Here is a 12,616-nt window from a genome sequence, read left to right as displayed (position 1 = left end):
TAAGGCTGTAACCTGACTAAGCGGCAGGTCTGGGGCCGCGTGGAGACTTGCTGTTTGGCTGACATGTAACACCACTTTGCACTTCAGAGCGTTTCTTGCTTGAGCCGCGTGTCCATAGTAACTTCCCTGACGGACGTGAATTGTGCCACGTCGCCCTCTCCCTGCCTCAGGGTCACAGTTAATTTAAAAGAGTAGTGGTTGCATGGCATTTTTTTCCAGGACCAAATGTCTCATGTTAGTGTGTGCTGTTTGCCTGGGGACCAGTAAGAAGGCTTCAGTTAACTTGTATAGATCAGGCGGTGCATTAGTTCACAGTGTGTACATTGAGGGAAGTGGACGTGTTTCTGAAGAGCTGTTTAAACCAGCGTCACCAACCGGTGGTCCGTGAGGCCCGAAAGGTTGGCGGCCGCTGATTTAAACAATACATTTATTTGTTCTTCATTCTCTTCAGGTGCCACAGCCCACGGTCAGGGAAGTAACTGAGAACCAGCTGTGCTGTGTGAGTCAGTGGTGGACACAGACCTTCCCAGTAGTGTTGCTTAATTGGTTTTTAGAGAGAAATCCGATTAGATGGACGGGAGAGGACGCGCTCGATGCCGTGAAGCCATACACAGTGCTTGTGCAGTAGCTGAGATGATTTTCTCTGCTCCTTCCTTCCCCCAAAGTAGTCATCATTTTTAGCATTGCACCTCGGTGTGCTCTGGAACTGACAGACTTGGAGTGTTTGTGTGTGTACTTGTACACGCAGCCCCTGCGGGCCACTTAGTCACTACACATGCTCCTCTGTGCGAGAGAGACGGTCAGTGCTGTGTGAATAACGGGATAGGATGATCCAGTTTGTGTTTGAGCAGACTTACACGTTTCTGACTTTCCCTGCATCGTAAGGAGTGATTGGGCCTCTGTACTGTGCAGTGTCAGCTGTACACGGTCCTGTGGCCTGTACCTAGACCAGCGCCTGGCACCAGTTGACACTCCATAAATGTTGTAGGAGGAATGGCTGAGTAGATTGCTTGTCAGACTTCTGAAATAAGTCCTTGGCTAATGTTGGCAGCTCAGTCACCAGAGTGCGTTGTCATTGTCCCTCATCAGGCGTTCGTACTGAACGCAGAGTCTTGCCCAGATTGCTTTCTTGGGGTGAAATAGGAGAGTAAAATCTTGCTATTTGTCAAGTAGTTTAGGAAATTAAAATAACTAAGTTTCTTATTCAACCCCTTTTCCTTAATCTGCTAAAAGCCCGAGTAGAGGTGGGAAGAAACTGTGTTGTCCATTTTGTGTCCTTGATGGGGAGCTTGAACCCCTCAGCAGGCCGCCACGTGGTGCCTTTGGACAGTTGTCCCTTCACTGCCCACGTCAGAGCTGTCGTCCCCCTTCTCAGGCTCTTCCTTCTGGCAGGTGTTTCACCCGGCACCTTTCCCTGCTTTCCCGCCGAGCACAGATTTCGCAAGGTTAGGAAAACAGTTGCGATGGAAATAGAATCCAAAAGAAATTTCCGGACAAGAATGGGGACTTTATTTTCATTGATAATTAGAACCAACTCAGGTGTGTGATCCCTTTCTCCGTATTCTTTACACTTTATGTGACTCGCCCTGAGGATGGCGATGGGCTGACTCCTGCACATCCCCTTGCCCCCGCCCCCCAGCACTGCCTTTTAGCATAGGCGATGGGCTGACGTTGTGTTTGTAGCAATGAGTTGGACATATTTGGTGAAGCCCCATGAAATTGCCATTTTTATATGTCGAAACTATCAAAATACTTGAAAAAAATGGAACATTGGAAATATCCTGTGGTTTAGCCTAATTACTATAAGGCAGTAATTCGTTGAGTAGCGGATTTAAGTAAGTATCTGGATGTTAGGATGAAACTTCACATTAACAGTTACTGACTAGCGTGGACTCATTTTGGATGCAGTTGCTCCAGGAATGGTTGGTATCGGTAATCACTGACTATTAAGTTCCAATGCCAGGTCCTTGTAGAATGTAAAGAAGCATAAAAGTTGGCCCTTCTTCTCAGAGCACTGATGATTAGGTCCCAGAAACTGGCATGGACCAGTCACCAGAATAAGCAGCAGCCTGATGCCCAGCTGGAGGGCGCGGGCACCAGGGCCGAGTGGAGAGGCGAGAGCGGGGGGGAGAGTCAGGTTAGCAGGGATGTTGTAGTGGATGCTGCTCAGCAGGGGTCGCTTTTCCCAGGGCCAGAGCGGTGGGTCTACAGTCCGTCACCCGCCTTCCCCAGCCAAGTGCACGCACGGCCCAGGCGAGGCTCACAGGTGTCTCCTCCTTGGAGAGCCACCGATTCTGATACTGGCTGAGGTTGCGTTCCCTCTGTCCAGGCCAGTTTGCTCTGGGCCTGGTCTGGCCCCTCTTCCTGGTCTCTCGAGCTGCCTTGGTTTCTGCTGTTTCCAGGTCCCTTTCTCTGGCTTGCAGCCAATTCCGTGAGTTCGTGACGGCTTTGCAATGAAGCCCCTTTGGCCTGAGTTAGCTGGAATGGATTTCTGTTGCTTGCCACCAGTGAAACTAACCGTTGGAGCGGGCACTCACGGCCTCCAGGGGTGTGCAGCATAGGGCAGGTGACCTGAGGGGGGGACGATGGACTAGGCTCTGAGACACCCTCGCTTTCGGGGAAGAGCAGTGCAGTTCGGGGTTATACCCAGATTTGGAAGAAGACTTAGGAAGAATGCAGAGCCGGCCTGAAGCCCAGGTTTCTCAGAGGGATGGACGAGGAAAGTGAGGGCTAACACCGGAAACAGGAACCCTTGGCGCGACTTTGGATATCAAGAAGTCAAATCTGGCCGAAGCCGGTTTGGCTCAGTGGATGGAGCGTCGGCCTGCGGACTCAAGGGTCCCGGGTTCGATTCCGGTCAAGGGCATGTACCTTGGTTGCGGGCACATCCCCAGTGGGGGGTGTGCAGGAGGCAGCTGATCGATGTTTCTCTCTCATCGATGTTTCTGACTCTCTATCCCTCTCTCTTCCTCTCTGTAAAAAAATCAATAAAAATATATTTAAAAAAAAAAAAAAAAAAAAAAAAAAAAAAAAGAAGTCAAATCTGTACGCGTTGTTACAGTTTTGTGTTTTGCTTTTTAAGAATTCTGTAGTAAAGTTCTTTTTGACTGCTTTAACTTTTTTTGTTGTTAATCCTCACTGGAGGATATTTTTTTCATGGCTATTTAAAGAGAGGAAGGAAGGTAGGGAGAGAGAGAGAGAGACATCAATGATCAACTGTGTGAAAGAGACACATTGATTGGTTGCCTCCCGCACACACCCCAACCAGGGCTGGGGATGGAACCTGCAACCCAGGTGTGCACGCCCTTGATTGGGACTCAAACCCGAGACCCTTGGGTGCCTGGGCTGATGCTCTAACCACTTAGCTACCGGCCAGGGCCCTTTTGACTGTTTGTTGTTGTTGTTTTTAATATATCTTTATTGATTTCAGAGAGGAAGGGAGAGGGAGAGGGAGATGGAAACATCAGTGATGAGAGAGAATCATTGATCGGCTGCTTCCTACACACCCCCCACTGGGGACGGAGCCTGCAACCCCGGCATGTGCCCTTGACCAGAATCAAACCTGGGACCTTTCTTTCTTTTATTTATTTTTTTTTAAATTTCTTTATTGATTAAGGTGTCGCATATTTGTCCTCATCCCCCCATTCCCATCCCACACCCCTCCCCACGGATGCCCCCACCCCCCTGTTGTCCTTAACCATTGGTTAGGCTCGTATGCATGCACACAAGTCCTTTGGTTGATCTCTCCCCCCTCCCCCCACCCTCCCCTACCCTCCCTCTGAGGCCTGATAGTCCGATCGATGCCTCCTTGTTTCTGGTTCTGTTCTTGTTCCTCAGTCTATGTTGTTCATCATTTCCCCTAGATGAGTGAGATCATGTGTTACTAGAAATATACTTATAAGAACCGAATGTGAGACGAGCAATAATAGTTATGCTGACAGGCAAATGAATCAGTTTGTAGTGAGTTTCTGGACCAACAGTTCTTTTGAGACCCAATTTCAATGTCCACCAGTTCCTTATGTGTACATGTCAGCACTGACTTTTCAGTTCTGGATGGTGGACAAATGGTGGTAATGCAGGTCCGACTCCCTCTGGTTTGGTCTCGGCCGGACCCAGGGGCGCGGCCTCACCTGGACCCGGGACCCAGCATCACCCGGGCCCCGGGGCGTGTGGCCTCACCCGGACCCAGGGGCACGTGGCCTCACCCGGACCCAAAACCTGGGACCTTTCAGTCCATAGGCCGACACTCTATCCACTGAGCCAAACCAGCTAGGGCCCTTTTGACTGTTTTAGATGATCTTAGGGGAATGAGGGGGAGAGAGATGGGGAAGGTTTGCCCATTCCAAGGCAAGTATAGCTGGAAAGGTTGTCGGGAAACCTGGTGCGGTAGGGTTTCAGGTAGACTTACGTAGCAGGGCAGGTGCACATGGTCTGAATTCAGTGGGAAAGGGCTGGACAGAAAGAGAAAAGACTCTGATAGGTGGTTCTGAGAGGCCTTCCTTGCAGAGGTTGAGAGAAGGTGAGTGTGGGAGAGGACTGAGAAGGCAAAGGGGTGGAGATGCACCGTGCTGTGACTCCATGTAATCAGTGCATGTAACTGCATGTATGTAACTGTCCCGTGTGTGTAAATAACACAGCTGTGCATCGGGGTGGAGGAGAAGGGTGCCCATGACCATGAATGGAACCTCTGACCCTTCAGTGCGTGGGCCCAATGAAACTTTGCTTACAGACACAGAAATGTGAATTTCATATAATTTTCATTTAATATTTTAAAAGAGAGAAAAAACTGTAGCACGCAGGTTGTTCAGCAGTGTGAGCGGGTGGGTGTGGCCCAAGGCCATGGCTGCTGCCGGCTGGGGCAGCACCATCCACATCCCTTGCTGTGATGGTGGGAAGGTTCGCTGTCTGCATTCTCCATGCAGCAGTTACTAGGCCTGTGTGAGGAGAGACTGAATTTTAATATTTAATGTTAACGTGAATTTTAATTTAATTTGACACAGCCCCATGGGGCTAGTGGCTACGGCACGGGCATTGGCCAGCACAGATCTAGAGAGACACTGTGGATGCAGCGGGAACCACAGACAGAATTAGCCCTTGTAGCTCGTCATGAACAGCAGAAAGCTGGCATATGGTACAGTGCCCATGGAACCGACTGGGCATAGCGAACTCTGCTGCGGCCTGCTTTGTGGCAGGCCGTGTTCCGCGCACTGTACCTGGGTTTGCTCACTGGTTCCCTCTTACGCAGCATGAATGAATGCACCACAGCTGGGTGTGCCCTCCTGGATGAATGGATCTTAGACCCACAGGCTGAGTGAGAAGGCAGGCATTCTATACCATGTGATACCACTGTTCAAACCTCAAAAACAAGCAAAATGAAGCAACACTATTTGGGGATATACAAACACATGGTAAAACCATTTTTAAAAGCAAGGGGATTCAGACTGATGCCTTTGGGGGAGAGAAGGTGCCCTGTGAGGCCACACAGAGTGGGGGGCAGCGGCCCCGACCTCCTCCCCTGCAGTGGTCCTGGGCGAGGTAAGCAGGTGTAATGTGGGCTGCTAGACTAGTGTTTCCCGAGTAAAGAGTGGCCATTGTAGCATCACCACCTCATACTGAATTGGCTTCAGTTCCCACGGAAGCATATGTCCTGTTTATATTTGTTGCCTTAGTTGCATTAGAACAAGATTAGATTAGAAAACATTGCTATTTATTCAGCTCATAAACAAAGGATTAAACATAAAACCCATTGTTTGTTTCACTTAATCTAATGATGAGCTGAATGTTACCAGACTCTAACCACAAGAACTTACATTGAAAGGGAAAAGCTGAAAACTGTCAAGGACAAATAGTTGTGCGTCTAAACTGTTACGATGTCTGACGCACGTGAGGGGGTGAGGAAGCGGTGGCTGTGTTATTTCATGGGCAGTTAGTGCAATTTCAAAAATTATGCAGGAGTTCCTGGTAAGTAGGGTTCAAAGAGACACTTTGTTACTGAAGGTCCAGTTATGCTATAGCAGTTCTACTGAGCTGATTGTTAAATTGTGTCAAGCTTTTCTATGTAATATGTGCATCTTTGACTTTTTTCCTTATTGTTCCGTCCTCATTCTTTCCTGTATTACTGACATGGGTTTATCTTTTCTCCCTTCAGAGAGTTTTGAGGTGACAGTCACCAAAGAAGGTGATCAAGGGTTCTTTCTCTCCCTCTTATGACTATTAACCCACTAACTTTGTTTATAAAATTGGGAATCAGCCCTTCAACAGAAGAAGCTGTCATGCTCTTTTACCCCTTTTATTCTCCTATTTTGTTTCTATTTTTAAATATATTGATGGAAACTGTATGTAACCAAACCCTTGGTTAGAAATATCTGGAAATCAGACATCCATTTGAACTATATGGATAATACTGTACATTTTCCCCTAATTGAACTTAAGAGATTCACTTTGTAACCATTTTCTATTAGTTGTAATTTTGGAAGAGGTCCATCTTACTTTTATATGAAATACATTTGTTGAAGTTTTACTTATACATTAGAACGTTTATATTTGTTCTCCCATGGGCAAGAATGGAAACATAGATTTTTAACTCCTAATTAAGCTGGTGAGCCAACTTAGGTGACTTTCCGTTCCCAGTCAGGCTTCCTTTGAGGTCCGATAGGGTCTAGTCCGAAACAAGGGCCAGTCTAGCAGCTCTCTCCCCATGCGGGCCCTGCATCGCACTGGTAGGCGCTAGCTGTTGAAATGGATGCCTGAAAAGTTGGTATTTCTACCTTCTCGTTCAGTAGTTTGCTTTGATTCCCTAATTTTAGCCAGGCTCATTGCACAGGAAGACTTGTTTCTTCGGACTTTTTTTTTATATATATACAGACTTTTTGTAATTATGATGCTGAACTTATATCTCACGCTTCTTCCTCTCCCAACACGTGACTGTGTTTTAGCCTTCTCTCTGGTCCAAGCCAGAATAGCTGCCCACTTCCCCTGCCCGGCAGTGTCTGTTAGCAGCCTGGGCAGTTTGCTAATGAGACCACTGTGCCTGGGGCTGTCCTAGTACTCCTGTGAAATGCCTGTCTGTTTCCTCTCTCTTTTGTATTCCTGCATGAGTGGATGCAAAGTTCAATGAGTTGCTTGGAAAGCTAGAACCTGCTTCTGTGTACTAAAGCCCAGAACTCACCCTGTCACCAAGCACAGCGCCCGGCTTCCCCACAGCCCCTCAACCCCTGGCTGCCATTGTGGTCATTGGTTTCCTTTGGGGGAGGCGGGTCTGACTGCAGCCGGTTTGGCGGCAGCGATCTAACCTGTGCTGCTTTGACTCCCCAGGTGAGATTTGTGGCTTTAAAATTCACGGGCAGGATGTGCCCTTTGACGCCGTGGTGGTGGATAAGTCCACGGGCGAGGGACTGATCCGCTCCAGAGAGAAACTAGACTGTGAGCTGCAGAAAGACTACACGTTCACCATCCAGGCCTACGACTGCGGGAGGGGCCCCGACGGCAGCGCCAGCGCCAAGAAGTCTCACAAGTAAGTGAGCCGGGGGGGCGTGTGCGAGTGACCGTGCCTGCTCCTGTGCCCAGCACCTCGGTGCTTCTGAAATAGAAGCTGTTCTCCGTTGGCCATCGGGACGTAGCCGTTAGATCAGACACCCTGGCAGACGGCTCCAGCAAGGGCCTGGACCCTAGCAGTAAATGAATGAATACCCTCGCAGAGAAACCAAGGCCCACAGCGAAAACACGGAAAGCCCACTCTTCCCCTAGGAAGAGGTCTTATGGGTATGTGTGTCTTTTGTCTGTAAGTCTGAGGGCATGAAATTCATTCGAGCTGCTGAGAGAAAGCCAGCTGGTGGGCTCCCCATGGGAGTGAGCCCGGCCTCTTGCCAGCCGAAACCGCCCGACTAGTGGAGGCGGCTCTGGGCAAGACATGGAGTTAGAGTCTTGTCTTCCTGCCTGCCCGTGTGGCTCAGTGGTTGAGTGTTCGACCCAGGAACAAAGAGGTCACAGTTCAATTCCCGGTCAAGGGCATGCAGGAGGCAGCTGATCAATGACGTTTATATCTCTCTATCCCTATCTCTTCCTCTCTCTCTAAAAATCAATAAAAACATATAAAAAATGAAATAAAAAAGCATCTAGCCTTTCCTCTGCCACTTACCTGCCCTTCGGCATCGGGCAGATTTAATTTTGTTGCGTCTCAGTTTCTACTCGGTACGTGGATTGAGGAAAGAGGGCCGAGACGATGTCATATGACTGTGGTGAGGGTCAGGATGGGGGAGGGGTGGCGAGGGGTGCAGAGCGTCTTGGGGAGCAGTGCGGTGCTGAGTGCAGAGCTTGTCTGGTTCGGAATACGCCCTGGAGGCCAGCAGTGTTCTGTCTGGGAGCCTGCCCTGACGATGCCTCGTTTCTCATCCCCGAGCTGGGGCGATGGAAGCTGGCAGCACGGGGTTCGCCAGGAAGGGCCACACTGAGGTCACGTTGAGGCCCCTCATTTGCTAGATCCACGGCAGGTGGTGTCCCAACCACGGGTTGCTAATGGTCTCTGTTCCTTGGAAGCAGGACAAGCCTGTGTTAATGCTCACCGTATCCCATCTTCCATCTCTGTTTCTTATCCCTTCTTCCTTTGGCTCTAGTTGTTTCTGAATTTTGAAACAAAATATTTTTAACTTTGTGATAACAGAGCTAACAGACATCTGGTATAGTATATCTCCCTTTTACATGCCCTGTCCCACGTCGTGAAAGAAAATCCCAGTGTTACTGCCTTTTTTGTTTTTTAAATCCTCACCCGAGGTATGTTTTTAATGATTTTTAGAGAGAAGAAGGGGGAGAAAGAGAAACATCGATTGGTTGCCTCCTGTACTCACCCCGACTGGGGACTGAACCCACAATGTTGGTATATGCCCTAACCGGGAATCAAACCTGAAACCTTTGTGGTGTCTGGGACAACACTCGACCACATGAGCTGCCAGCCAGAGCTGTGTTGTCGCCTTCTTACCAGGTACCTTATTCCTAGACCTGGAAGGATCAACCCAAATTCCTGCTTTAACTTGTCTGTTGTCTCCAGGCTAAACCAAAAACAATGAATAGTTTACTTTTATCTTCATACTAGAGGCCGGTGCACGAAAATTCGTGCAAGAGTAGGCCTTCCTTCCCCCGGCTGCCGGCCCCGGCTTCCCTCCGGCACCCGGGACCCGGGCTGGTTTCCCTCCAGCCCCGGCTTTGTCAGGAAGGACATCTGGAATGACATCCAGAAGACGTCTGGTCTAATTAGCATATTACCCTTTATTATAGATAACATTTAATAAAACGTATCAGAGAAAGGAAATTTAAAAGCAGGGCAGAATTTTGGGGGATAGTAAAACAAGCAGAGCCCACAGCTTTCCCCCTCTTCCAGAGCAACGGTCCACATTCAGGTGAATGACGTCAACGAATACGCACCTGTGTTCAAGGAGAAGTCCTACCAGGCGGCCGTGGTGGAGGGGCGGCGCTACGAGAGCGTCCTGAGGGTGGAGGCCGTGGATGCAGACTGCTCCCCTCAGTTCAGCCAGATCTGCAGCTATGAGATCGTCACTCCAGACGTGCCCTTCACAGTCGACAAAGATGGTGAGAACAGAGGGAAGCGTTCCTTGCCGGGGGACGGTCCCGGCAGACAGACCCTCCTAAGCCGGTCAGCTTCACACCCAGACTTTGTACGTCAGTGGAACTCATAAACCGGAGAGTTAGTCCGTTCGGGCGCTGGAACCAAATGCCACCAACCAGGAGGCTTAACCTAGACATTTCTGTCTCACATTCTGGAGGCTGGGGAGTCCGAGATCAGGGAGCCAGCCCATTCAGAGTCTCTGAGGACCTGCTTCCCGGCTGACAGGTGCCACCTTCTTGCTGTCCTCACCTGGCGGGAGAGACAGGACACTCTGGCCTCCTCTCTTCTTATAAGGACAGATTCCAATATGGGGACTCACCCTCATTGGCTCCCCTAACCCTAAGCTCCTCCCAAAGGCCCCCACCTCCTAACACCATGACACTGAGGGGAAGGACTTCACATGTGAACTTCGGGGGCAGGAGCGTTCAGTCCATAGCAGAGACCTGCTGTGGTGTCCGTTTCCCAGTTGAGCTTTTACGCTGTCCCCTGAACGCCATGTGTTCTCCGCGGGGCCGTTCCTTTTTCCTTTCCCATCGAAGTCTAATAAAACCCCTGCCCATCATGTTGCTGTTTTTTATCTTCTCCCCTTTCGGTCAGCATGCATCTGAATAACGGACCCTTCTTGGGCCTGGTTTTCTGTTCTCCGTTAGATTTGAATCTTCTGCCTCATCTTGAAGGTGAAGGTTTAAACCTCATTGCCAGACCCTCAGTAACTGAACAGATCGGCTCGTTCTAGAGTTTAACCTCTTTATGAGGTTATGGCTTCAGGATGATGCATGTCCCCATCGTTAACCCACAGTCCAGGTTCTCTGCTAAAATCTCGGCACGACAAACACTTGGCAGACCCCTGTATTCATGGTCCCAAGCAGGCTCCTCTCTAGTGGGTGGGGTAGGAAAGCTGTCTCTTGCTAATAAGGTCAGTCTGTAACAAGAAGTATTTAATGCAGCTTTGAGCTTGTATTTAATATTGGAAGAATTTGAATCATTTTGTCTTTTTTATTCTCTTATATGTAAATCTTCAAGTAAATATAAAAACAAACAAAAGTCTGTAAGAATGAATGGAGTTGAATTGCATGGGCTCCGAGATGGGTTAGTGGAGACTCGGGAAGCCAGGGGCGTGTCGTGACCTCGGGGTCCCCCTGTCGGTGCTTCCTGGTGCTTCTGGGTTTGTGTGTGTCCGCGGGGACGTGGAGGGGCGAGCAGCCCGGGTGTGGGTCTCACTGTTGTTTCTTTCTGGAAGGTTATATAAAGAACACAGAGAAGCTGAGCTACAGCAAAGAACACCAGTACAAGCTGACCGTCACAGCCTACGACTGCGGGAAGAAAAGGGCCACCGAGGACGTGCTGGTAAAGATCAGCGTCAAGCCCACCTGCACCCCCGGGTGGCAAGGTGAGCCCTATTCTCACCTCCGTGCTCACCCCTGTTCTTAAAGTTGAGGCACGAAACCTAATGTGTGAACTTCCCTCCCCTCTCGCCCTGCCCGGGCCGGTGCAGGATGGAACAGCCGGGTCGAGTATGAGCCTGGCACAGGCGCCTTGGCGCTCTTCCCGAGCGCCCACCTGGAGACGTGTGATGAGCCCGTGGCCTCGGTGCAGGTGACGGTGGAGCTGGAGACCAGCCACATAGGGAAAGGCTGTGACCGCGACACCTACTCTGAGAAGTCCCTTCACCGGCTCTGTGGTAAGGAGGCCTGCGGTCTGCAGTGAGGGCGAGAGGGACCCTACACGTGTGTGTGTATGTACGTGTATGTATGTACGTGTGTGTGTGTGTGTGTGTGTGTGGCTTCACGATCATGAACTAAAACAGACGCTAACTCTGACACAGCTGCTGCTGCCTCACCGGCTAATTTCCCTTCAAGGGGGTACATGACCCCATGGAAGTCTGTTCAAAATGTTATTTTATGTGCATTTTTAAGAACCACTGATTTGAAGACAGTATTTCTCTGACATACATTGAGAATCATCAAAATAGAAATTACATATGTGGAGGGAGTTTTAAATGAAACGGGATGGTAATTTAAGGACTGAAGAAAAAACTACAGGTAATGCGGTAGCTTTTGGCAAACGTGAAGAAGAAAATCAAGACCAAAAGCACCCACATCTAACTGCGGTCTCCACGGACCATATCCCCAGGCCTGGGTGCAGAAGGTTATCCCCAGGCCTGGGGTGGAGAAGCCAGAGGGAAAGTTTTCTGCTTTATCTCAATGGGAGGTATGGCTGCCTGTCACGGAAAATGCTGAGGAAGAGGTTTTACTTGGCTGGTGAGAAGATACCAGTTACTTTACATGGCCTCTTCATATCAGAAGGGTCTTGGGTGTTTCAGGAGCTATTCAGCATCAGCTCGGCAGGGAGCATTTTCCATCCTCTCTCTGGCCGGCTAAGAGCAGCTAGATTTAAGCAGCAGTGTTCGTGTCTCACTGGAAATGGTTACATGGTGAATAAGCAGAAAGGGAAAGTGGATTGTCTGCTGGCGCATCCCCGTGATGAACACACTCAGGTGTTGTACGACTCTGTGTTCATAACCATGTACCTAATCTGTAAGTGAAGAGATCTGGAATGGGCTCTAATTTTAAACTGTGTATACTAGCATAATGTATAAAACTACCTTCTCGTAGTGCCATTTTTTATGGTAGTAAATGAACACTTTCTCAGCAGGACAGTTTAAAGGTAGGAAGAATGGAAAGAATTCCATATCTGAGTGCTCACTGTATGCCGGGCGCTTCCGCATGAGTTATTTCATCTTCCCGTCAGGCCCACAGAGGAGGTGGTATTGACCTGGTTCTTACAGAGGAATTCATGGAGACGGAGGGAAGCTGTGTCGCTCACCCAAGGACACACTTAGGAGGTGGCAGACTGGGATTTGGACTGAGGTCAATGTTACTCAAGAGACCAGGTTGTTCAGCCAGATCATGCAGCTCCTGGGAACTGAGACGCGAGGACCAGGAGAACTTGCAAAATCTTTTGCAAATTTTTTTTTAATTGAGCTTGGCAATACAT

At 49.4% G+C, this 12,616-nt stretch overlaps 1 protein-coding gene across 4 annotated transcripts in view; it reads left to right on the top strand.

Moving 5' to 3' along the window:
- Positions 1–12,616, top strand: part of CLSTN1 (calsyntenin 1) — a 47,366-nt gene that overhangs the window by 21,799 nt on the left and 12,951 nt on the right. For 2 of the 4 annotated variants that reach the window (XM_054721246.1, XM_054721244.1), the window contains exons 3-7: positions 6,149–6,178; positions 7,315–7,513; positions 9,374–9,582; positions 10,860–11,009; positions 11,115–11,300. In XM_054721246.1, coding sequence (XP_054577221.1) covers positions 6,149–6,178; positions 7,315–7,513; positions 9,374–9,582; positions 10,860–11,009; positions 11,115–11,300 — 774 coding nt within the window. The remainder of the gene's footprint in view (positions 1–6,148; positions 6,179–7,314; positions 7,514–9,373; positions 9,583–10,859; positions 11,010–11,114; positions 11,301–12,616) is intronic. The other 2 variants (XM_054721247.1, XM_054721245.1) reach the window with 1 other exon arrangement.

This window comes from Eptesicus fuscus, chromosome 9, assembly GCF_027574615.1.
Source record: "Eptesicus fuscus isolate TK198812 chromosome 9, DD_ASM_mEF_20220401, whole genome shotgun sequence".
NCBI lineage: Eukaryota > Metazoa > Chordata > Mammalia > Chiroptera > Vespertilionidae > Eptesicus > Eptesicus fuscus.
Note: the sequence above shows the minus strand (reverse complement) of the source record. Positions and strands in the feature narration are given on the sequence as shown.